General features: G+C 47.6%; 1 protein-coding gene across 1 annotated transcript; it reads left to right on the forward strand.

Annotated features, from left to right (window-relative positions):
- The first annotated feature begins 1025 nt into the window (after positions 1 to 1025).
- Positions 1026 to 26924, forward strand: LOC126537535 (alpha-tocopherol transfer protein-like). The gene is made up of 6 exons (XM_055074341.2): positions 1026 to 1370; positions 5581 to 5707; positions 7353 to 7601; positions 14833 to 15026; positions 16372 to 16482; positions 26674 to 26924. The coding sequence occupies exons 2-6, from the start codon at positions 5635 to 5637 to the stop codon at positions 26839 to 26841; spliced, it is 795 nt and encodes a 264-aa protein (XP_054930316.1). The 5' UTR covers positions 1026 to 1370; positions 5581 to 5634; the 3' UTR covers positions 26842 to 26924.
- The last annotated feature ends 23 nt before the right edge of the window (positions 26925 to 26947 follow it).

The raw sequence follows: 26947 nt of genomic DNA on the forward strand, positions 1-26947 counted from the left end.
ACCCCGAGCTGCGCCATGTAAATCACCGCCCAGACGTCAGCCTCACGCGCTAAACAAGCAAGAAAACAAAACAAAAAAGAAACACTGAGAGAACCGCAAAGAAAAAAAGCACTCCTAAAGCATGCTCACCACGCGAAGCACGTAAAAGCGACAACGAGGTGAAAGAAATGTGAAACAAAAGATTTGCAATGTAGACTGCTTGGGAAGATTGACTTGTATGGTGTAACACTCGGTTTAACTAACACGGTTTCGCTTTTGGACCACCTCCACGAACTGGATGGGGCGGTGATTTTTGTTGTTGTTGTTGTTGTTGTTGTTGTCGTTGTTGTTGTTGCGTTATTTAGTGTCTGTTCACCAGGCGTTCGCTTTTTTAGAAATGGTACTGGTCGAGCCGAACAAGTCTTGTTAAATAAATATAGCTTTATTTCATGTCTTGAACTGCGGCGCAGCTCGATCACAAGTATGTTGTAAACAACTTAACCTAAGAGCAGGTATAAATGTGGCGAGCAATATCACAAATCATTCAGGATTCGTGTGCGCCTATAATGCGCAATAATGTTGCCAGTATATAAAGGCAAAACAAGAGCACACACACGTCGTTGTTCTTTAAAAGTCCCCACTTCGAGCAACCACGGTGGCCTCGCTCTCCGCGCGCGTAACATTTGCGGCACGTGGAAGAATTGTTTTCGGACTTCCGGTGCAGCCGAATGGCCTTGAAAGGAGCGTCGCTGTTGGCAACCGGTGAAAGAAAGACGCAGGTGGCCGTAGCGCCCAAGTCTGTCAATAGAGGAGTAAATACACCAATAGTTGGCAGCGCTGGCTTCTTACACTTACGTCGATGGTTATTGGTTTAGCTAAACAGACCACACCGCGTGCAGCACGAGGAGGTCGTTTTAAGAGAAGAGGAACGTAGCCGTAATTGGCACGAGCACACGCGACCACGTGCCGACAGCGGCTGCGAGGTCGAAGAGAAAGGTATATTTGCGCCCCTTCCGCGCGGCTGAGGTATTAGAGAAGCAGCGAGAGCCGAATAGTGCGCGCGTGCTGTTGTAGGTTCTTGCCAAGCGTCGTGGGAGCGGAGCTGGCTAAACCGACCTGCGAAACGTTTACGGAGCCTATTGGACGCGTGAGATAAGTGCCCGGTAACAAGATTCCTACTTGGCTCGGTGATATTGGATACCCTGAGAGATTCATTGCGGTGTTACGGCCAACTGTGGCTGGTCGCACACCCTTCTCGTACAAGGATTTGTCTTCGCCTACAAACAAGCGAGATTGTCGGTGGAGCCCTTGTTGTACGGTGCTTACGTGGTGCGTACACGTACATTGTTTTCACCGTTGGCGCAACTTTAGACATCCATCGCGTGAGAAAGGTAAGCCCTGCAGAACCTGTTGCAAAAGCATGTGGTGGATTTGGTTTGGTGCGTCTCATGTTGAAGCTGTCCAGTCACGAGTCGCCCTACTTCTCATCTTGACCGAGAATGGCAGTCTAAGCAGGCGATTTAATCACCTTGCTATTAACACTTTTTGGTAGGAAGTCCAGTGAGCGCCTGATAAGTTAGTATGGTGGAGTACTGGGTGATGGAACAAAAGCGTCCTAAGTAAGTGATGAATGAAGCGCTGCGCTCAGACCTAATGCTTGAATCACAACTGCGGCGCTACTCGAAGTATGTCAGGGGGTTTATGGCGCTACCAAAAAGTTCGTATATATAATATGCGACATTTATACGTAATACGGCAGCTTAAATTGTTGGGTGAGTTTACAGAGGGTGATACGCGAACCGGAAAGGATGATTAGCAATAAAGTACATTTCCAGAACTCACATAATGTTTAAGTTGCTAGTGACTAGCGGCTACACACAACTCGTTAGGGTGCACGCATTATTAAAACGATATTTGACGGCTGCAGTATGTTCTCTTATATTTTTAAAGATAATGGCATAGTTACAAAGGTGTACGCATCATACAAACATATTGGAAAGCTGTGATATATTTTTTTTTTCTGTTTCTCAAAGATAAGCACATAGTTAAATGTCTGGACTCCGCCTTCTCTTTCCACTGTCTTACTCCCTTTCACTGGTTACATCAGACATGCGTTTTTATTGACAGTAGCAAGAATGGGAAAAAACACGGCGACATTGCTGAGGACGCACAGTAATCAATATTTTCGTATGACCTCCCTAAATATCTCGATATTCGCGTAAACATTCACCTCCTAGTCCATAATTGTTTAGATATTATAGCGGAATCTATTTTACAGGGAAGCTTTTAAGGGCTACTTTCCCCACTATCATATCCGCGTGTAGTAAAAAAAATCCTGCAGATGGTGCAATGCCGGGTCGACCCGCGGTGGAGGTGACGCCGGCGTTAAGCATTCCCCGTACGTGGGCTGATCCCGAAGACAGTACAATACTGGGCCGACCCACGGCGGAACTGAAGCAGTCGTTAAGCACTCCCTATACGTGGACCGATCCCGAAGGTAGTGCAATGTCGCACCGACCCGTGGTGGAGGTGCAGTTCGCCACTAAGGGGCCCGCATACACAGCTTCGCTGGTCATCCGTATTCACAAAGTGGAAGAGCACTGAGTGCTTATCTTTGGCGGATATTGGACTGAAATGAATCTAGTCCAAAAAAGTAATGTTATTTCTACTGCGTAAATGGCTATCTACGAATACTGAGTGCTAGAAATAAACAAATAGTCCGCGGCAATTGATAACGGCACCTGCTTTATGCGACATTCGATCCTCTTATCCAAGATTACGCTCTGGCTGTTAAAGGGAAGCTGAAACACTTTTCGAAAAAAATGAGTTCTCTGCGGCATTCTACAGTTTTGAGTCCCCTGAACACGAATATCTGGTTCAAAAAGGGCGGAAACAAACGCAAGCGGCTGTTTTTACAAGAAAACGCGCACCAGCGCCTCAGGGCATCGCGCGAATGCCGCTGTTGCCCGTGATTGGTCGGGGCCGCTGTGACGTCGTTGGCGGTAGTCGCCGGTCGGCGCCGCCGCATGTCTCCGTTTCAGAGCGTAGCACCATTCCTTTCTCTCTGGTAGAACGCGGTTCTGCTGTTCTGGCTTCACAGCTGAGTTGCAAGATGGAACGTTCTCGCTGTCTCCGACAGCTTGTATTGTCCCCGTACGTGTTTGAACCCACAGCCGATACGGAAAACGATGGCGGCAACAGAGTCAATGACGATATTGAGTGTGCCAACAGCGAGAGCGATGTGTGCACCTTCTCGCGCGCTGGAAATCTTAGCTGGTACGCATGTTTTTTTGTTTTTTTTTCATGTAGCTGCACGTTGCAATGACGGGAGAAAAAATGCGCTAAAGTGTCACTGGGAACATGCTGCTGGAAGAATGCCGAAGCACTAACTTCTCATTAGATTTACACGGGTGCAATTCCGCGATGTCAAGCACCTTGCCGCTGCTTGTCTAAAGTCCCGTGGTTTTTCCAGCGTTGATACACGATCGCCAACATAAGTGCCGCGTTTCAAAGCGCGCACATGCAGTGCTGTGAGGTACACTCATGGAAGTTGCTTATTATACACATCCAGAGATGACCAGAGGTATTATATGTGCAATATTCATACGATGGTTCGACGACTTTGCGAGTGTGGCTCGATCAAGAATCGGTATGCGTGCTCCATGCTAGTGTTGACATAAAGATATTAGGCAGTTTTAGCACCGCCGTGTGGTAAACACGATAACTGAACCGTACGTCGAATGTCACTAGGCAAGCCTACACTCCATTTGATACCTCAGGTGCATCGCTGTGGAAGCTACGCTCGAAGTCCGGTCACCAAAATTTATTACTGCGCGCGTTTCCGTCTATGCTTCGCAGCGTGCCAGCGGCGTTTGCTCGAGCGAGCATGCACGTGAAGCTGCCGCGACGGGCTGCAATTAAAAAATACCGAAAAGAATTTTTTTTTTTTAAAAGAACGTGTTAGCAGCCGTATAAGTACACGGGTGGTTTCTATGGGTAAATTCTTTTTTTTTTTTTCATTCCGAACTGAGCTTACATATGGAAAGCTTTCTGAAAAATCGGGTCAAGAAACACCGAACATTTTCTAAGTGCGAACGCAGCCACTGCAAGAAGTATCTCAAGCCTCCACAGCGTTGCACCTGATGTATGAAACGGAGTATAGCAACGCTAGCAACAACGCGTTTTCGCATTTGTCGTAAGGCTATCCGGCTACGCTAAAACTGTATTACCAGACGTTAATGGCTGCAAATGTTCGTATTTCTCCAGTGCATCAATGTGGGCCTAATCACGCTTTCATTAAACTAGGTGCACCTGCATGTGCTGCGTATTGATGGAAGATGAAGAGAACTGCTTGTGCTGCCAGGAGGTGCAAGAGATTAGGAAAAAACAGAAGCGCACGCAGTGCGTAACAAGTTCAAGACAATTCAGGACTGTGTGCCTCAGCAGGGCAGCACTGGAAGTGGCACTTGCCCAGAACGGAGTCGAACCGGCTGGACAAGGCAAGAAGTTTACACACAGGTGTGAAAATGATATGGCCAATGGAAAAAGAGTGATGCAAAAGCAATTTTTTTTTTACAGGCAGTTGAGGTATGCAGCATACCGCCAGTTTGTCTGGCTAGTATGGAAAAAGTTGGGAAAGAAGAACCGTCGAATTCTGCCAAGCTGTGTACTTGAAGTTGTTCGGGCTTCAGTCGCGCCGATTTAATTGGAATACCGATTGCCCGCATCGTTGTCAAGCTCCGATGATAGTCACTGTCGCGGAAATGGTCCGAGCACAGCACAGTTGATTTCGTCGGCACGAACTTATCTCTCCTCACCGCACGTACCCACTGCGCTGCAAGCTTCTTTTCCTTCGGGAATTTGTGAAACACCACATCGTCTCACCCGCCTGTGTTCGCGCAGCCGAATGCTGCACAGAACGAGGGCATGTTGGGCGCCCTTGGCTGTAGGCACTCACGCAGCACAGAAGGAAAGAACAGTTTACGAAAATCGCAAAACAAACGTCAGCGGCGGCGGCGGCGGCAGATCTCTCGTAGCGTCGTTCAGTAAAGCGCAGGACGGAAAGACGCATGCCAGCACATGTCAGCACGCCGGTCCGCAGCTCGGTTGGCTCGGTCTCCGCCCATGACGTCACTCTCGCCGGTTCTCTCCTCTGCCAACGTCCTCACCCGGCGCTCCGGGAAGCGATGGGGGCGTGTCCGCGCGGGTGATTTAGAAAGCGATTTCCGCCCGTTATATTAACAAAACGAAAAAAAAAATTCAGAACCGTAAATTATTAGGTCTGTTCTTCCCAATCCCAGCAATTCATAGAAATTGAAAACCGTTTCAGCTTCCCTTTAAAACACCTAAATCCAAACAACCATGTATCCTAGACACACTAAGTAATTGAAGTTTGCTCAAATTTCTATTACAATAACTAAGACGCACTTCTGAAACGTTTCGCGAAATCACACTTGAAGTACCTCACTCAGAATCATGGGAAAGAAACTTCCCATATTGTTAAAGGTTATTCGTCAAGATAAAAAGAAATTAAGATTATTAAAATACATTAATTACTCATGCTCTTTGGTTTTACATCAATAATTTCGTTTCTACTTGCAGGTTTTGCTTGAAGATACAGCCGTAGGCAATCGACAACAGAACAATTGAAAAAATATGGATCGGTTACAACCAGAAGTCCGGAATGATGAACCCGAGTGCTTGGAAGAACTTCGTCAGCTACTTCAAGGTACACCCCCGTGCATACAATTCTCTTCGTTTGACTTGCTTATCTGCCTGTTTCCTACTACCAGCACTTATGATGCATTGTGACGTGTTAGCAGGGCCAATGTGTGGGTAAATACCACTTACGCTACTTTTTTTATAATAGCTAGTCGGTGCCAAGTAGAATTCGTTGCTTACTTCTGGGGCTGAATTCGCAAAGCTTTTTGTTCGTAAAAGCTGTTTGTCAATCGCCGGCCGTCTTCTTCCAACACCATGATTGCCTCCAATCTGATCTTGTAAACGATTTTGGTATAAGAAACTTTTCGTGAATCGGACGTCTGATATGTTATCCCCATTAAATTAATAAACTATAGTCTCCTACGTTTAAAGCTGCAGAGGAAGTCTACAAACAAGTGCTTTCTTTTCTCAGTAGCCAGTTGTCAAGTAAAATGACATTCAACATCTGTGTTTGCCTGTAGGGAGTCAACATAGTTACTAAAGGTTAAATTATATGTCGCCATATGATACATTGCTGCCTAGGGAAGGAATTAGGGGCAGCCGATGGTAATACTTTTGCTCAGCGTCAGTATTTCACACCATAGAAAGGATGCTTTTGCTAAAATAACGAAGTTTCCTTGCTGCGACCTCCAATCGATGATATTAAAGGTGAAATTTCCATGAGTTTTTGCCTGTGCGCCCTTTCATTAATGCCGCCATGGTCGACTCCGCATAACTAGCTGACTACCCAGCCGCCATCACTGGTACGTACGCGGCTCACATACTACAGCATACAGACACCTGCTGACATCACAATCGCAATTCTTTGTTGTTGCAAGCACAACCTGCGCCGCGAGGTGCTATTAGTCGTACTCAGCATTCTGCGCACCTGACGTGCTGGTGGTGCAACCAGTAAGTAGGTCATCATTTACTGAGGTGCCTACGGTGGCGTGGGTGGAACTTTTCTTTAGCTTGCGCATAAACAGGATTAAGTTGCCGCGAAGCGAGCGTGACATGCTGAGTACTAGACAATCGCTTTATCTCCATTCTACTGTCGGCACGCTTACCCACTGTGCTCGAATTGTAATAACTCACACTGTGCTTCTAGTAGCGGGAAGCTGCGGCGTAACCATGTTTTGCCGCTTCTTTCGTTTGGTATTTAATGAGGGATCTTCACAAATTGAGCCCACTTGGAAAGCTTTGAAGTTGGAATTGCTCGTCAAAGGAAACTCCAGCCGATCCCCAAGCTGAACAAAATATTAGCGAATGCGACGAGCCACTGGCAAAGAGCACTTACGATTGAAAAACTGTGAATTTCGCCCATAAATTTGAAAAGCTTTCATACATGCTTTCACTTACAGCGATCAGTAGTTTCATCGCCTTCTGTAATTTTCATACCTTAATTTGTCACAATTTAATCATGCTTGCTTATGATTATCGTAAACATTTAATATTAGCCTTTAATAAACGCTCATTACTACAAAAGCAAATTTCAAGCCTCCGACCATTCTAGCACTGCGTCTCGTTGTTTTCCATCCTTCCTTTTCAAGCGAACCTCTACTGACAACTACTGATTTTACTTGCCAGCTAGTGTTGAAAGCAGAAAAAAAACTGCTGTTGTCTGCCACTTGACTATTATAATCGAACTTCTCGTTTTGTTCTCTCGCCTGCAGAGGATGGGATACGCGTCCTGCCTGGTGATGAAGCCCTCCTAATGTTTCTACGCACCAAAAAATATAACGCGAAAAAAGCCGCGAAGGCGGTAAGAAATTATTTCCGGGTTCGCAAGGACATGCCAGAGTATTTCGACAACCTGACTCCCGCCAGCATCCCGTACAGCTCTGTGTGTTACGATCACAAGCTCATCATGCACGCCAGGGAGAGGGACCCTCAAGGAAGAGCTGTGGGGGTCCTCAAGTTTGGTAAGTGTCCTTAAATGCTTGGAGTGACGCTGTAGAGCGTTCTTCCCTTGTCACTCTTCTCTCCGTCATCGTCATTTTCGAGTGTGGGAGCAGTGCTTCTCGCACTCAACCCTTGCTGATTCAACACGAAGTTCGCGTTACCCGCCGTGGTTGCTCAGCGGCTGTGCTGTTGGACTGCTGAGGGAGAGGAAGAAGAAGGCGCATAACCGGTGGGACGCGCTTCACATCGGCTTCGCAGTTTTTCGATGACTGTGCCGGATTATCACCTTGTGCTACAAAAATTCTTGCACCAAGTGTTCCGTGTAGTCATCAGGACCACGAGGATACCTGCCTTTAAGGTAGGGGACCATTTTTGGGACTTTAAGGACGATTGTGTGCCCACCTAAGGCGAATCGTCGCTAAGCCTAGGCTTGCTCCGCCGACCGCTTGGCCTAGCCGCCGCGGCCGACGGGCGGTCGCTGCTGGAACGCACATTATTGCGAACTCTACCTGCATCATGGCCACTCCCATGAGTGTTGAAATAGAGGGGGAGGATATTCAACCCGAAGAAGTGACCAGGACCCTGGGCTGGCGCATCGCCGGTGAACGCAAGTCCCGACCACGTCAGCGAGACCTAGGTCTACCCAATGCACTTCAATCGAAACCCTCCGGTGCCGGTCGTAGACCCGAGAACGCCAAAGATACGTTAATCAAGAGAGCGCGCATGCCTGCACTGCCCCGAGACGATACCAAGATCGTGGTGAGACCACGCGGGGGTCTGAATATCAGCAAGGTCGGCCATATGGAAGTTGGCCGGGCCATTTACGCTGCGGCGGGAGTCACAAAAGAAGAATGGATCCGGGACGTGATATGCCCAAATTACCAGCAAAACATCGTCGTCATCAGTACTTCAAAGAGAGAAAATGCTAACCGGTATGTTGGAGTCACCAAGATTGTCGTCCAAGGAAATGAGCACGAGGTCAGCGCCTACGAATCCGCCCCCCATGGCATGACCAAGGGAGTCATACGAGGCGTCCCCCTCGGAGACACCGTTCAAGAAATCAACGAGAACATCGTCAACGAATATAATCCCACTGCTGTAGAGGCCAACCGCATCGCTAACACGACGTCCGTGGTGATCGCCTTCAATGGACCCAAAGTGCCGAACTACGTTCGTTACGGGGGCCTGCTCGCCAAATGCTCGTTATACAGAAAACAGATAGATATCTGCTATCAGTGCGGTCGCCTGGGCCACCGCATGGATGTTTGCCCTGATCCAACAGACCGGATCTGCCGGGGATGTGGTGCTCGAAATCCCGATGAACAGCACAAGTGTACCCCCAAGTGTGACCTCTGTGGAGGAGAACATTTGACCGCAGACAAGGTGTGCAGAGCTCGCTTCAAGATTCCGTACGTGGTACGGAAACGCCGGTGGGAGCGGAAAGATACCAACTACACGCCTGCAGAAGCCTCAAAACCGCCACGTCGGGAGGGAGCAGCTACGTCAGGGTACCGGAATCACTCTCTTTCCCGTGAAGGCGGACGAGGGCGGAGCAGCAGCTGCGCCTCAAAGCCGGGCTTGAGAGCGTCGTCGCCGGGTGACGTGGCCGGCAGCAGCTACAGCGGGGGCCGCCGGGAGTCGCGCTCAAGGTCGAAGACCCGGAGCCAGACACCGTCGAGGAACGCCGCTAAGCAGGTGGGCTGGGCAGTTAGATCTCCTATCGCTCTTAGCAACAAAGATTTCCCTCCCCTTCCCCAGACTCCCAAGAAAGATTGTGAGGAATGCATGCAACTCAAAGCGCTTGTAGTTAAGCAAAATGAGCAAATCAGCGCGCTTCTTGCGCGCATGGAGGCATTAGAAAAATCGAAAAGCAGCGAGGATGTCACAAAACGCAAAATTGCCAAGAGGGACGCTCAACAGGAGCCCCCGGTAACAGCAATGGAGGCAGAGAAAATTGAATCGAGTCCATCTGAGGAACCGGCGTGGGCCAAGCCCATTGAAGCCCTCACCGAGATGGTCACACAGCTTGCCAGCCAAATCGGCTTGATAACGTCCAAGATGGCCAAGTTCGACGCGCTAGAAGCTAATGTCAACCAGCTCATACTAACCACTCAAAAAGCTAAAAAGGGAGCCCCGTATGGGAAACCGTGCATGGGGAGTAGTCTCACGACTACCAACCTGAGCCAGGATTGCGGCCAGGCGTAAAAATAGGAAGGAAGATACCACGATCTTAGCCCAATGGAACTGCCGAGGAATTAAGGACAAAATAGGCGAATTACAGCAATACATAGATAATGCGGAACACAAACCGGATATCCTTGCAATTCAAGAAACGAACTCGCGACCAAAACTCGCGGGGTACGTCACATACACCGATCCCAGTGAGAAAAGCACAGCCATCCTAGTCCGAAGCAACATAGCTGCAACGCAGCACATTACCACCCAGAGAGGGTGTGAACACGTTCTCTTGGAAATTCACAGCAGAGGCATAGGAAGCAAAGACAACATCTTTATACTCAACGCATACTGTCGGCCCTCCAAGAAGAACCTCGACATAGAGGGCACATTACTCGACAGCAAGAGAGAGGCGGGCAGCCGACCCCTATTGATATTAGGAGACTTCAATGCGCCTCACACAATATGGGGTTACAAATTTTGCTCCAAGAGAGGCAGGGTGCTGGCGAACCTCATGGATCAGCACACATTAGCCCTACTCAACGAACCAGACACTCCCACCCGCATGGGCACAAGTACGACCCGGGACACCAGTCCAGACCTTACCCTGCTGAGTGGAACCTTGGACGTGTCGTGGCAGAACACAGGCGCGAACCTGGGGTCGGACCACGATATCCTCAATATTACGATCAGGGGGCCCGCGTTCAAGGCCCGAATGGGAACAACAAAGATAACTGACTGGGACAAACTTCGAAAAAGGCAAGCAGCCGATGAAGATGAGGACACGAACAGCACCAAATCGTATGGGGAATGGGCTAAGGAACAACTCGAGCTCGTAGAAAAATACACCCAGAAAATTGCGACCACACTGCAGACACCCTGTGTGGACGCAAAGCTTGCCCACCTTTGGGAAGCACGACACAGCCTCACCAGACGCTGGAAGAAACAACGACACAACAAGAAACTTCGCAAACGCATCCATGATCTCAACAAGCAAGCAGCTGAATACGCGTCCAAGCTGTGCAGAGAGAACTGGCTGAGCGTGTGTGATGGACTGCAGGGCACCCTTTCTACCAGGAAGACGTGGTGCCTCCTTCGTCACCTGATCGATCCTCTCGGCAGCAAGAGTGCCACTAATCGAAGCCTCACGCGCACCCTCAACAACTATACTGGGGGTGCCGACAAACTCATCAACGACCTGAAGGCCAAATACCTGAAAACGGAGAAGGGTGATATCGCACCTCCCGACTACGCAGGACCTACCAATGAAGCGTTAGACAAGCCATTCACTGACACCGAGTTGATATCGGCAATCTCCGAGAGCAACAGGGGCAGCGCGCCGGGACCCGATACCATTACCTACAAGTTACTTAACAACCTCGGGCACAAGGCCCGCAGACAGCTGCTCGAGTATATGAACCGGGTCTGGGAGTCTGGCAATCTTCCACACGAATGGAAAGAGGCAGAAGTCCGCTTCATACCCAAGCCTGGGAAGACACCTCACATCGACAACATGAGACCGATATCCCTCACGTCCTGCGTGGCGAAGGTCATGGAACGTATGGTTCTTAAGAGGTTGCAGCGACATCTTGATGCCACCGATCAGATGCCAGAGACAATGTATGGCTTTAGGCAGCACCTGGGCACCCAGGATGTTCTCGTACAACTCAACGAACTGGTAATTAAGCGAGCAACGAAGCAATCGCCACGAGCGATACTAGCGCTAGACCTCACAGGTGCCTTTGATAACGTCACACATGAAAGTATCCTCCGCAACCTGCGCAACACGGGTTGTGGAGTGAAAACTTACAACTATATCCGAGACTTTCTTCGTGACCGAACGGCAAGGATCAGAATAGGAGAGGAGACATCCCAACCGATCTCCCTGGGGGATCGAGGAACGCCGCAAGGTTCGGTCCTTTCCCCCCTCCTATTTAACATGGCTCTCCTGCCGTTGCCCAAGCTTCTCGAATCAATAGATGGTCTGGGCCACGCATTATATGCCGACGACATCACCCTCTGGACTGCGAGGGCAGGGTCGGATGGCTGGATGGAAAACACGCTCCAAAAAGCGGCTGACACGATCAACAGCTATGTGAAGACATGTGGCCTTTGCTGTTCGCCTCAAAAATCGGAGCTGACAATAGTCAGACCACGTGCATCAAGGACACAAGCAGAAAACATAGAAATCACTTTGGAAGGGAACCGGATCCTCCCGGTACCTCAACTCAGGATCCTGGGTCTCCTGATCCAGGCAGACGGCAAGGCAACAGCCATGATTAGAAAAATGAAGCTCACGTCAGACCAAATCTTGAACATGATCAGACGAGTGGCCAACAGGCAGAGGGGTCTGAAGGAATCGGACACCTTGCGCCTCGTTGAGGCCTTTGTTATCTCACGAATCGTCTACGCAGCGCCGTACCTGCAGCTCCTCAAGAAGGACGTCTTACAACTTGACGCAATAATCAGGAAAGCCACGAAGCAGGCCCTGGGTATTCCCATAAATTCATCCACGACAAAATTACTTCAAATGGGAGTCCACAACACAGTAGCCGAGCTCGTAGAAGCCCACCTATCCAATCAAAGGGTACGCCTTAGCCAGACCAAGGCGGGCAGAAGCGTCCTCCGCAAGCTAGGATGGCAAGAATCGCACTACACCCGCCACGACCAATTACCCGAAAAGTTCAGTGAGAAGTTGCAATGCAAACCGCTACCACGCAACATGAACCCCACAAGGCATGTCGGACGACGCGACGCCCGGGCAAGAGCCATCTCCAGGACCCTGGAGGAAGACGACACTGTTTTATATACAGACGCCTCTCTATCGAAACGCTCCACGAGGGCAACAGTCGTGGTCACCGGGCTAGAAAAGCTGGTCACCTGCGCATCAATCTACACTCCGTCTTCGGAGGAAGCAGAAGAAGCAGCGATAGCTCTCGCACTCCTACAACCAAACGTCACCAAGATCGTCACGGACTCACAAGCTGCATACAAGAACTACAGATCTGGCTGGGTGTCCCTTGCGGCACTAAAAATTCTTGGTAAAGCTACGCCTCCTAAACAAGCGATCGAATTAGTTTGGGTCCCGGCTCACTCCTCAGTTGAGGGCAATGAATATGCTCATCAACAGGCCCGAGCGCTAAACTCCCGGGCCAACGAGGAGGAGGCAAGGGGATGGCAACCCATCACAAATTATAGAGATATAGTCAAATATTACAGGGACGGCAGGAAGACATTCCCGCACCCCCACCACTCCTTGACCAGAGCCGAACAAACAATATACAGGCAAATCCAGGCAGGATCCTTTCCCCACCCCTGCCTCCAGAACAAGATATACCCAGAGAGATATAAGAACACATGTCCTCACTGCAATGCATTAGGAACCCTTCAGCACGTCATAGGAGAGTGCAATTTTTCCATACACCACCCCCCACCTATACCCATAACTAACCCCCCTGCTATCCCCACCCTTTACGAGCGATGGGAGATCATGCTGTCCAGCCCCGCCCTGGAAGACCAGCTCAGACTGATCCACAGGGGCCAGGCGGCCCTGGAAGCATATGGAGCCCGCGAAGAGGGAGCCACCCCATCAGACGCTTAACGCGTTTCATTTCATAATGGACCAGTAAAGTTTCTCTCTCTCTCTCTCTCTGGACTGCTGAGCACGAGGTCGCGGGATCGAATCCCGGCCACGGCGGCCGCATTTCGATGGCGACGAAATACGAAAACACCCGTGTACTTAGATTTAGGCACGCGTTAAAGAACCCCACCAGGTGGTCCAAATTTTCGGAGTCCTCCACTACGGCGTTCCTCAATCAGAACGTGGTATTGGCACATAAAACCCCATAATTAAATTTTTAGTTCTCATTGCCCCCCGTCATTAGATAATTACCTTTTTGACATCATCAAATGACCCGTCCCCTTTTTCAAGAATAGAACGTTCGTTAAATGCATACGTGGCAAATAACATGATTAGCTTGAAATTTTAGGTGCCTTTTTTCTTTTTTTAATGCGAAGCGTTGGTTCTGACAAGGCAAAGAAATGCTTTGCATTTAACAACGAAAGCTCTATACCTTAAAATTACCAACGTTCTTTGCCGCACCTACGCTTAGCGAACGTCAGTCGTCTGTTGTCGAAGGAAGGAAGGGAAAGGTGGAGAAGGAAAGGCAGGGAGGTTAACCACTTTAGCTAAACCGGTTTGCTACCCTACACATGGGAGCGGGATGGAGGGGATGAAAGATGGGGAGGAGAGAGAGAGCACATAGCACAACACACACATCGTCAGTTAGAGTCGGTCACTTTTGCGTGGTACGTGACATCACTGTCGCAGCCGCTTGTACAAGCCCGTCTCTTTCAATAACCGAAGTAGTCCCTTCATCTCCTTCATCTGCGATGTCTTCTGTCGGCGATATGCGAAAATCCTTTCAACTGCCAATGGTCTATTATCAAGGTGCGCTAGAACGGACGCCAGGGACTGTCTCTGAACATTTATATTCAGGACAGTCCCACAGAATGTGTCTGTCTTTGCGTCTCCTCGCAAAGACAGGCACGTCTGCACTCGACGGCATTCGTCAGCTATTGGTGGTAAATACAGTGAGTTCGCGATGCAGCCCAAGAACGTTGAAGTAAAAGCTTACCAGCTGAATAGTGTAAGTAATTATAGCCAATAAACAGCCAAACGAGCAAGTAACCAATCATATATTTAACATGCAAATAATATTTTCTGCCTTCTTATTCAGCAACTCTTATTTTGTTCTTAGAATGACCTGACATTATTTTGATATTGTTAATATTAGTATTATTATGCACATACTCCAGCGGCTGAGACGCAAATGCCTTTAAGTGTTGGAGCCCTGTCATGAAGAAAAAATAATTTCAGGGCGGCTCATGGTGACTTATACAGATAGCAGGGTTAGGTATGTTGAGAATTAAGCTCAATGCCGTGATTTCAAATCAAACAATCACTTAAGGTTCCCAGCAAACGAATGAGTTCCCGCAATTTGTGCGCAATCACGATTTCTTACAGCTGTTGCTTAAAACCGTGATTCATTGCGCGATTTTTTATTACCTTTGCAGGTGCCTGGAGTACCGACATCTGCTCCATGAGCAAGCTTATGAGGTGTCTGCTACTGTCAGCCGAATGCGGTCTTCTTGAAGTGGACGCGCAAGTTCATGGTGTAGTGGCTGTCATAGACCTCCAAGGCTTCGGCATAAACCACCTGAGGCAGCTGACGCCGTGGTTCCTCCGAAAAGTCATGCTCATTGCTCAGGCAAGTAAAGGTCTTGTAATGCGGCCCTTAAAAGAAAAAAAAAGGGGGAAAGCTTGCGGAGTGAACTTTGGAACAAAACGGAACCACCTGTTATTATCCATCTATGAGCAACAAACAACAAACAGTGCCATACCCTGTGTATGCTGCACCAGCCTAAGAGCACACACCTGGGCCTCTACTCGTTTTCCGGGCTTTTTCAGCACCGTCCTAGTTTTGGCACACATCCTATTCAGGTAAAATAGCTAGCAGCGCAGTGATAGTTTTGCTCAAGGCTCAAATTGGCATGACAGAGCCTTAGGGCGTTCGCTGCGCGTCATATGTTGTGCGTGTTCATTTCTTCGCTGTGAACGTTTATGTCCGATTGATAGATAGGAGGGGGAACAGGAAAAGCCTCACGCCTGGAACCAAAATTCCAACAAAGAGACCTTCCTTCAGTGCCCTAACGAAGTCAAATCCCGTTGTCGTAAAGTTGGCTCCCACGAAAGGCCTTCCTTCTTCGCCCATTGTTGATCCATTCAAATGAGGACAGATAAATTAATTTCTTTTTTGCGAGCGCAAAAAATCAACCGCGAACCAATTTCGTGAGATAAACAAATCATACATTACGCCCTTCCATGCCAAATAAAGTGGAAGTTCAGGGAACCGAGCTAGAGGGCAGCTAATTTTGCACTGTAGTCATGCCGGCCATAGTAAAATTTCGCGTCTTTCCGGCGCTCTTCGCTGAAGGTGGTGTCGAAGCGTTAACGCGACGCTTTGCTATCTGCAGGCACATGCCGAAATCTTAGAAACTTGACTGCGCACGTCTTATTTCCTGAAAGCGAAAATTGCCATACACCCGACCGTAGCACAGTAGCCAAATGCAAAGGCCACACTGACTGGTTTCTCAGAAAGAAGCATCGCCGTTGAAGAAAACACTGCGTTCGCTCTGGGGATCGAAGTCTCGACCAAGCTTTTTCAGGACGGTCGCGCTGACCGTTTGAACTAACCACGGAATGGCAAGTCGCAGAGCGAGGCCGCATTAATCGACAACTAGAAGAGCAACGATTCTCCCATTTATGATTCTTCCTCCATCTTGCGGGCTTGTGCAGCACTTATGTGCTCAATTTCGAGCCTTATTTCCTCACTCAAACTGACTTTCTACTATCGCACAGTCGAGTGTATGCCTATAAAGGTTACGATAAAAATTGCAGGTCATAAAACGTGGACGGTGATTACTGGAGCCTAGAAACAGAGGGCCGCCGTTGTCAGTGTCTCTCCAAAGACGAGGCGTAACGTCACGACCTACGGAAGCTGACCTTTTTTATTTTGGAATTTTATGACAACTTGGTGTCCCTTCATTTTTCAGAACTCACTACCAGCAAGAATTAAAGGAATCTATGTGATCAACACACCAGCCGTGGCTGAATACGCTGTGTCCCTTGTGCAGTTCTTTCTACCAGCGAAACTAAAGAGCAGGGTAAGGATATGCGAGGCCATGTCTTGCACCGCTCGCTCTGACGCGCCTTGTTTCTGAAATCGGTCGGGTTTTGCAGAACTCAGAGGTAACGCTAATGCAATTGCTACTTTGCCAGACTGAATACGCAAATATCACGCTTTCTATTGGATCTTGGAATCACTCTGTGTGACTCTAGATAGAAACTGATGGACGTTTAGTGTAACACCGTACTAGCATAGCATTAGAGATTCTCAGACCGAGCAATTGCCTCCCAAGCACCACAAGCCCCGCTTCTGTGACACCCACCACCGCCACACTGAAATCGTCGATTTTCGCACCTTCGCGTTCTGTGATTCCGATCACAGTACAATTGTTCGCGGCGAATTTCCACAGGCGTTTTGATTTCCGAAAGCCTGCGAAAGAACTCGATAACAAAGCATCTTCGGGCGCACACCTTACCGCTGTGTGACTGCGTAGAGCGTAACGAGAGCACATTTACATTGAGGGTAGCAGTAAGATCATTACCCTACAACTGACGTTTTGTTGTGACGGGAGAGGGTCACATTTAAACGTTTCTATAGTGCCACTGCTTCGTGGGGGAGGGTGCGGCATGCTGCAGCGTGTTACCCCCTCCCGGTGAAAGAACACAGCAGATACAAAACGATGTATGCAGGTCGCTGCAAATATGCCTGTGCTCTCGGTCCTTTAGTTACGTGTGCATTTTTACACCTATAATGTTGCTGGGGCGAAACATAAAGCATTCCCAAATTTTCTTTAGCGTTCTCTCAGAACACAGTAATATAAATCCAGTAGTAACCACGGACACATACACTACTCGTCAAAGTGGAACAAGGGTGAATATTGGGGCCGTATAACGTAAAACTATTCCAATATGTATTTATTCCAATCTCCTGAGGTCAAATTTGCGCAACCGCCGACGCAAGCATCGGGCGGTCACCCGCAGCGTTGTCTGAATAGACCAATCAAACGCTCTCCTCGTTCATAGGAGGTCACTTTTGTTTGCTTGAAAAACGAATAACATTGCCTGCACTGAGCGGCTTGTCTTATCTAATTGACTCACACGTGGCGAGGAGCACGCTCAAGTGGAGAAGGATTCGATGGGGCCGAGCCACTGCACTAAATATCGATAACCGGATAAAGAGGGTGGTGCCGGCGTCTGCGATTGGTCCGCTTTCTCTTACTCAACCTGAGGTGGCTCGTCGACAATCGCGGCGGCATGCAACGGAAGCTTAAGAATGACGCTAAAACGGATCCTCAGAAAAGAAGAGTTGGCATAACGAGGTCGTAAACGTGCCGAAAATGCTCGAAAACATTACACTGCCACGCAAAAAGGTTTATTACATGCAAATAAACCCATGCTCTCCGGCAGGTGCGAGTATCCAGTGCCTGAGCGATAGGCCAAAGCCATCTTTTATTCCTTTCGGAACGGGGCAACCTGGGGCTGTTCAGAAGAAAATTCTGTTTTGTTCGGCATATTAATGCATCTTTAACGCGTACGCGTCACTTTGACGCTGTAAGTTTTTGCGCTTTTGTGACGTCGCGTGAGAGGCAGGTGAAGTGGGTGCAGCCCGAAAACTTTTGACCAATAGCCAAGGGCTAATGCAAAAAGGCCTCGAATCAGAAATAACTATTTTTGTTTTGTTCGGTCAAATTATGCGTAATCAGTGTGCACCCGTCATATCAGATGGGGAGCTATCGCGGTTTTCGTGACGTCGCGTGACAGACAGGTGAAATGGGGGTGGCCCAAAAAATGTTTGACCAATCGCGGTGGGCTGATTGCAGAATTGGGGTGCTATGCAGGATGCGCCGAGTTTCTCGTTCACCCGAGTTTTACCCGAGTTTGCTCGACGGCAGTCAGTGAACGGAGATAGCGTGAAACGCGCAAAGGCTGCAGGCAAAAAAATATGTAGACAAAAAGCCGCGTATGACAACATGAGCGCACCCTGCGCGGCACGCTGCTTTCACGTTTCAAGCGCAGACGGCTGCACAACGAAACTCGCCAGCGCCGCGCATTGTTATCAACGGATTATCGCAACTTAGCAAACCGTAGAAGGATCGACATTTGGGCGAGTTGGTACTGGTTGAACATCTTGAAGGGGCAGCGCAAAAAAACGACGACAGAAGTCCTGTGTGTTCCTGCCTTCTGTCGTTTTTTTGCGCTGCCCCTTCAAGATGTTTAGCAAACCGTGACTGTCCCGCTGTCTGTCTGCAGACTTGCCGTGGGCCGCTTGCCACGCCTTTCCCGGCGCGTCAAGGGCGTGCCTCCTCTTTCGGCAACTATCTTTATATCCTCGATCGAATGCGAACAGGGTACGTGCGGCGCATTCTTGCACCTACGCTTTCGCTCAAACGAATAAGTTAAAATACAACAAATAAAATAACGAACATTTTTATTTCTTTAAGTGTCTGTTTTTCGTTTTGAATGCTAGAAATTTCTGATGACAAACGGAGATCGAGCAAATTATTAAATTTTGCACTTCTTGCCGTGAGTGGCGACAGTGAGGCGAAAGCTTAGAAGCGGATACATTGAAGCGGGTCGCACGCACGAGGCAGTTCATACGGTGAGAAATCGCCTAGGGGCGCTACAGTGCTATTCTCAATAATGTCAGTGATCACCACTCTTTCTCTATTATGGGAATAGAAACGCAGCGCCGTCGTACGGCTGTTCATCGCAGGCGCCTTAAGGCTCCCGCTTTACCAACTAAAAACGACACACTAGTCATAAATACGGGAGCAACGGCTGTCGCTGCAAAATGGCGGTCTGCAGTGCCCGTAGTGACGCAGTTTAGTGAAAATGCACCAGTTTATCTTTGTGCGCGAAGCCTCGGCGATGCATTGCGAAGAAGTGCGTGCTTCCCATCGACACAATTCATCGCTTGTCATCGCTTGCCCAGTGAAAGTGTCTCTGAGCGCATGTACGCAGTATTTGAGTGTTTTGTGCGCACCAAGGTGCTTGCGGATTACTTACGCTGGAGCCAGCAGCGATCGCAGAAGGATATCGTAACGACACCGTAGCAATCGCATTTTGGCAGGTGAGGGCTCTTGTGTGCGGTTATGAAATGAGACTTCGAACTGAGGAAGGTGGTGGAACTGTTGAGTGCGCAGTGCTTGTGATGGAGAAATGCCATTGCACTGGGTCTAGAAGAGCGAGCGATTCTCGGACGCTGATCGTGTTTACGACATTGTGGCTCCGATGCATCACCGATGACAGAGCAGCCATCTCAAACGACTGCTGCGATACGCACTCCTCAGCATCGTCGTCACCCTTGGTGCATCGACGCCTCGCAAGTAGCTGCAGTGACGTGCCGATAATTATTTACTGTGCGCTACGTCGCCACAATGCAGGCAATGAAACCGTGCTGTGGGGCCATCTCAGCCCGAGAAGCCAGCGACAGTCAACGCTTTGTTTTTGATACATCACCGATGACAGTGTGTTGTGTGTGTTTTATGTCGGTGGTGAATATTGTTGATGCCTCTCAGCTCGGCACCGCGTCGCTGTTGCCGAAAGATAAGTTGGGCGTGGCCCAACCGTGGTGGGTGCGCGCACAAGAGTTACATGCCTCGCGCGGGGCGTGACCTCTGGCTTTGATTGACAGGCGAACTCGTGCTAAACTCGTACATCGCGAAACCCCCTCCGAGTTCAACTCGGGAACATGGCGGCGGCAGCAGCAGCCTGTGTTATTGCAGCCAGCGGCAGCAAGCGTCAGTATGACCGTCTGGACCCGTTCGCGTACATGACCGCTGTGGAGTTTCAGCGTCATTTTGGCCTGTCGAAGACATCAGTGCGCTGGCTGTGTGACGAGCTAGGCGAAGGCTCTCGTCTGTGGAGACAGCGTGGCGGGCTTCATTCGCTCACCGTTGAAGAGCAAGTCCTCTGCGCCCTCCGTTTCTACGGGACTGGGGGTTTTCAGGGAAGCGTCGGCGCCAAGCGTTACATTGGACGTCATCAAACTATTGTGAGCCTCGACGCCTTGCGCTACGTCAGAGATGTCTGATGCGCTTATTGATGCGGCAGTGCGGAAGCGGTGGCTGGCTTTCCCGAAGACTGCGGCTGAGCGGGCATTTATAAAAAAACGCTTCTTACTTCGCGGAAACATTACGAACGTAGTCGGGTGTGACGACGCAACGTACGTAGGAATTAAGGTGTCTTCAATGTCAGCGTTACTGTGATTAGCATTGAAGCAATATCTAGACGCACCATATTGCCAAATTTGTCACTTCTCTGTAGCCGACTTAAATTTTGTGTTTCCGACGTCACACATGCGGCAGCCTATGATACTGACTTTTCCGCTGGTTGCTGACTTTTTACCGATTGTTCTACTTGTCTATCAGGGTGCCTTCCAAATGGCTCACTTTTTTGGGGAAAGAGGTTAATGAAGTATAAATAGATAAATGGATGTCACAAATTGTGTGAAGTACCCTGTGAATGCTAATCTCATAAAGAACTTGGTGTTTTTTATAAGATTACTTAGTACAAGTTACTTAGTATGCATAATGCCGAATTTCGGTCATGCGTCATCTATCGGCCACACTATGAAACAGCAAGGCATTGCACAATTCGTTGCAGTGCGAGATGTGGATGTCGCGCCAAGCCGGTTGTGCCTATGCATTTATGGCGAAATGAAAATGCATTGAGAATCTTAGTGTGCTGGCTTGCATGTGGAAAATACTTCAGAGTGTTTGCTGTGTTCACTGTTGGTGCATGTGCCAGTGGTTCAGTGTATTTTCTTTTGGAGGGGGGCAGCTTTATTCTGTATGGACAAATCGTATATTTTCGTCTCATAATGGGGCTCTAATTCTTCAGCAGTAGAACAATGCAGATCCAATGCTCTGCAGAACTCGGTGTGCGTGAAGATGTCGTGAACCACCAAGGCAAAATTGCGTATCGGGAGAAATGTGGTGCAGATGCCAATGAAAAGTGGGTCTTTAACCGGCCATGATAAAAATAAAGATTGCAGAGCGAATAGTCCTTTTTTACAGCTTTAGAGCAATGATTACACAAACTGTGACATGCTCAAACGTGTAAAAGCTTGCCGCAATGCCAAAGTAGGATGAGGGATACGCAGCATATTTTGGCATTGAACATGTCTTGTAAATGCTATTTTTATTGTAAGCCTCAAGCCTCGCTGTCACGCCTTTCCCTCCGGCACTCCCTTTACTGAAACGCAGCACTGTCTTTCTATTGGTGTCATGATGATGATGGTAACAGCAGCAGTAAGGCTGGTTAATGGTTGCCCCTTTGATTCCTGCGAGTTTAGTGGTACAAAATATGGCACGTGCATACACCTGTGGAGCAAAATTTTATGCTTGCGGTGATTTGTTGGAGAGCTAATTCGTGTTGGGACATTTCAAAGATGTGCGCCATTGTGGCTTAATAACTAGATCATTGGTGAGGTTGAAGACTCGTTGTATTAGTATAGAAGCTTGAAGCTGAATTGCACCACAATTCGACGGGACACAAAGAAGAGAAATACACACAGGAGAACGCTCTGCTGTGTGTGTTACTCTTTGTGTGCCGTCGAATTGTTGCGCGATCCAACTTCAAGTAGAGCATTGGGGCTCTTTGGTGCAGGACCGAGGAAGTGTGAGCTATTCGACACCATGCCAGTGCCTTGCCACGCAATTATGGAAGTCTGAAGGTTTGCCAACAAAGCTTTGCTTTCAAATCCACCTGCTCATGCAATACAAGCACTGATTGAAAGAACCATTATACAAATATAATGGTGAAATGAATGGCCTTTGAAAATTTGTATGTTGACACTAATGACGTAATAGGTGCCACAGCAAACTCGACAGTTGTACTGGACAGAGCACTTTGTTTCCTATGTGAAGCACAAGCTTTCATTACATGCTGTGCAGATAACCAAGCTCAGTTTGTTTTAACGTGGTACACAACATTCACTGTAATCTGTTTTTGATTCTAAAGTGTCAAACACCACCTCTTTTTCAAGGATGTCATGGGAATATTTGCCGAGAACTGTTTACAGCCCCTTATAATGGAAGTGTGGCCAGCCAGCTTTGCTTGGGTGCCTTTATAGATTTCTGATGCTGATCATTGTGTGCTATCAAGTTGCTAAAGTCTATGCAACCAGTGCAAGGCATTACGTGATTCTATAGTCGAATACAACTTTAGAAGGCCGCAGAATCTGCACTTCAACGGCAGGTGAACACAAGCCTGCACCAATGGGCACACACTCTACACTGACGTCGTGCCGCTGGACGCACTAATACCCGCTCATTGGAGAGGGACTATTTCTTTAGACGTGGAGGCAATCGGCTGCTGCGCTTTGGTCATCTAGGCGGGGCCTCTCCTGTCTTGTGAAGTTGTATTCGACTAGAGGATGCCGCTTTTCATACAACACAAAAGGACAAAGTGTACAATTATTTGGCCTATGAAATGGATACATCACAAGTGAGCTATGCATGCGCTTAAGCTGTGTGAAAATTAGTACATGCAAATATATGACATTGTTAAAGAATATATGGTATCGAACATGCATGTAATGGCACGTTTAAATCGGAGAGTGTTGCATTCATGTGCACAGTCTATAGGTGATAGCATTATTAAGGTCATGCCGTTTCCTGTCTTTTCATTGTGAAATACACACACCGTTCATCTTGTGGCTAATCAACACCCACTGTATTCTTGCCCATAGAAAGAACAAACAGCACAATGACGTATATGCTGCATTAGTGTCTTTTTCATTTACACGGTCCAGGTTGTCTTACGTGTTTGCCCATTTTGAAGAGACATCAAGTGCATGTTACAAGTGTCCCAATATGCACAGCACAATGTTTACCGCAACAATTTTATTCATGCTCTTGACTAATAAACAAAATAATAAACTGAAAGCTCCTTTATAAGGTGTGTTCTGGGGGCTCGACTGGAAAGCAGTGAGTGCACTGATCCTACTGTTGCAGAGCAGCCCTCTGGACCTTGCCACACTCTCAAGAGCATGTGCCTGGCGCTCGCCTACTGCCACCAGGCGGTTGAGTGCCTCCAGCAGCAGAATGTTTTCTTGCAAAAAAAGTGGATTGTTGGAATGAATGAACCGCATATAAACCATTATTTACAAATAAAAATGCTCATTGCACTATTGGTACTAACTACCCTTAACTGTGGAAGCCTTTAGTGTATGCATAATAAAACAATTTGTCGGGACAACATTGCTTTATTTTTCATAACGGGTTGTATTTTTCAGAGCCAATTGTAATGCTTATTAGTGTGCCAACAGCTGACGTGTCCTCGAACCTTCACGAGTCTCTACTGTCAGCACCACAAACCTATTTTTGTTCACTCCAAAATCAATGGCGCTCCCTACAATCCCGTCTTATGCGAGCTGATTGCATCCTATGCCTACAAACATCATATTTTTGTCCCATTACGCAATTTTCTACCATCCTCGGCTGCAGTTCTCTTTCCTTGAGATCTATTCTGTCACGCTTATGTAATCACCTGTTATAAATTGGCAACAAGTGATTGAAGATGTGCATGGCCTGCCCACCGATTCCATTTTTTTTCTTAATTTCAACTAGCATATCAATAGCCACGGTTTTCTACGCCACTGTCTTCCTGCCTTAATGCTATCTCCAACAATTTTTGTTACTTCGCTTTCTGCACAGTCCTCGACTTCTCAAGTTTCTTTGTTAACCTCCAGGTTTATGTCCCATATTGCATAACCGGTAGAATGCAACGATTCTAAACATTTTTCAAGGATATCGGTAACGTGGCGATCACGATTCGGTAATGCCTCCCATGTGCTGTTCAACCCATGAAATTTTTGTATAAGTTTCCTGCTTTATATCAGTACCTGTTATTGATATTTCAGCTGGATAAAGATACTCTCCCATAGATTCTGCGGGTTGAATGTCACTGATGAACTTCTGTTATATCACTAAGTTAGTGAAGGTTACCTTTATCTTTTCCATATTTTTGCGGGACCACTTGCATGTAAAAGCACGAACACTCATTGGCTCTCAATGCCTTTCTTAAACTGCAGGACATTCAATTCGGTACTACGAATGTGACTTAATCCGTGCACTATTATTATGCTAAATATGAAACATTAGAAATATACTTATCTGCAGTTTGTCGATGCCTCCGTCACTGTGTTGGTTGCGAGATCCATCGTCGGCACCACCTCCTTGTCGCATCGTAGCTATATCGGCTGTCTTCCTTTTGCACACACTATGCAATATTCGTGACGCTCGCAGTCACGTAGAGTGGAGGAACTCAGCGCACTCACAGAAGCAGCACCGGATAAGTTGTTTGTTCAGGATTGTGCCGTGAACAGTAGGTGCGCGTTGCGATCTGTAAAATCGCCTAAGCTATTCGCAGTCTTTCGGGGTGCACGGAAATATTGCTCACGGAGGAACAGAACCATCCAAGAAATAGTGGTCATCGTCGAGCCTGATCACTACGTCGCGCACTGCAAGCTCGTTCTACGAGTTTGTTTACACTGGGCCTCTTCGATGTTTAGCCGCCATGCTCGCCCGATGAATGTATGTGATGACGCCACCGCAGCGTTCCCTCGTGGTATAATGCGAAGCGTACTAAATTACAAATTAGTCGAATACACATTCAGTGTACATCTTGTAAGCTTTAAAATGCTTTTAAACCACGTTAAACTAACAAATAATATTGTATTAAATGCATTTGTTTTATAACTCGCTTGTGCGTGTAATGCACTCGGTGGAACGACAAACAAGTGAAAGAAGGCGCGACCATGCACCGACGGTATGATCACGTGAGCCCCAGTTTGTCGACCGCCCAGAAGGCAACGCCCAAGGAATGATAGCCACCCAGAGTGAATCTAGATAAATCAATGAAGCTGGAGGCTTCTCGAAAGATAAACTGTGTCTCGGTACCATTTGTGCTTTCATCTTGGGGTGTCGCCAGAGCTCGTGAAGATCCTGAGTTTCGCCAAACTCGGTGCATCCTGCATAGCACCCTTGAAATAGAAACGTTTGGAATAGTTTTACGTTATAGCGCCCTTGCACATATATTGCTGGGCCGGAGTCCCGAATTATAGCATACGTGAACTGAATTTCAGTGCGTATAATCAACCTTAAAAAAAATATGCTGGCATTTCCACGCATTTAGCCTACATGAAAAAAACAAGAGCCCTTCTTCTCTATTTATCAAAGAAAAAGAAATCAAGCTACTATGTCTGAAATGTGACGCGAAACACAGCGGATGCAAGAAAGAATAACCGGACAAAGCGATGACTTCCAGCTGTCCCGTTTGGTCATTTTGTGTCTGTCTTTCATCCTGCGAAGGTTTAAGCGCTACCCTTTAAACATGAATCAGTACCGACATGCCCAGCTTTCTATTGTCTTTGATCGAACAGTGAAACCTTTGCGCAGCTACCGTAGGGAAGAACTCCTTGACAACCCATAATAAGATAATGATCACATTTAGTATGTTTGTACAAAAATCCTCGTAAGTGTTAGTGTAACTAGCAGATAACCTTTCTGTGACAATACAGTAGCAATAATCTTGAAAGCGAACTAATTTTTGGCAGCTTCCGGTTGATTTGAGATTCAGATCGAAGGCAACTTGAAGCATTCTAGTGCACGTAGGACAACCAAAAAAGCGCCTAAATGAGGCTTGCAGCGAAAGAGATGCACCATGTTAGCGCAGACCTACGTACAGAGCATAAATAATGCCATATTACCTCAAAAAGGCCTATATTAAACAAAGATGAAGTCGTTAAAACAGAGCGCACCTAAAACCGGAACCGAACTTACTCAAGAAAAATTATGCGCCGATCACGGAGGCAGCAAAGGGTAAAAATTTGGGCCGTTCCCGAAGGTAGTGTAGTCTAAACAACAAACCGCATGGCACCCTAATGCGCCCAAGACCACCTTGTCTTTTTTTTTTTCATTGTAAACCGCTGTTGGCACATCTTTATTGTTTGCTTCTAATTTCCTTCGAATTTTCAACTGGCCTAAATACTGTTCTGCGTGTTACATGTATGGAAACGAAGTATGAACTTAATTACGGTATATATAGATGTTTAAAACATTTTTCCAAAGATTTCAAAAGCTCTACTTCTGGAACATTTATACCTATTTAACTTAGCATGCCGAAGAGCTATTCATCGATGCTCATCTATGTTTTCAAGATGCAACTATCAAACGACTATGCTTTGTAACTAAATATCATATCCACATTCTGGCATTTTTCAGTTGCACTTCTTCCGCGGCGGCTTTTCGGAACTTCGCGGAATTATTCCTTCTGAACTGATACCAAAGGACTTCAGCGGAACGCAAGAAGACTTCGACTTCCACGCACAAGAAGATTTCCTCCTTGAGAAGACCAGCTACTTTGACAGTATGCAGCAGTGTGGTTATTGATGGAGTTAAATGTGGGTCAGTCTGAAGAACGTAAAGACCTTTGTATTATATGTAAATAATAAATATGTTTTTGTTCAACGTTTCTCGGCCGCGGCTGTTTGGTAAC

The sequence above is a fragment of the Dermacentor andersoni genome, chromosome 4, assembly GCF_023375885.2.
Source record: "Dermacentor andersoni chromosome 4, qqDerAnde1_hic_scaffold, whole genome shotgun sequence".
Classification (NCBI taxonomy): Eukaryota; Metazoa; Arthropoda; class Arachnida; order Ixodida; family Ixodidae; genus Dermacentor; species Dermacentor andersoni.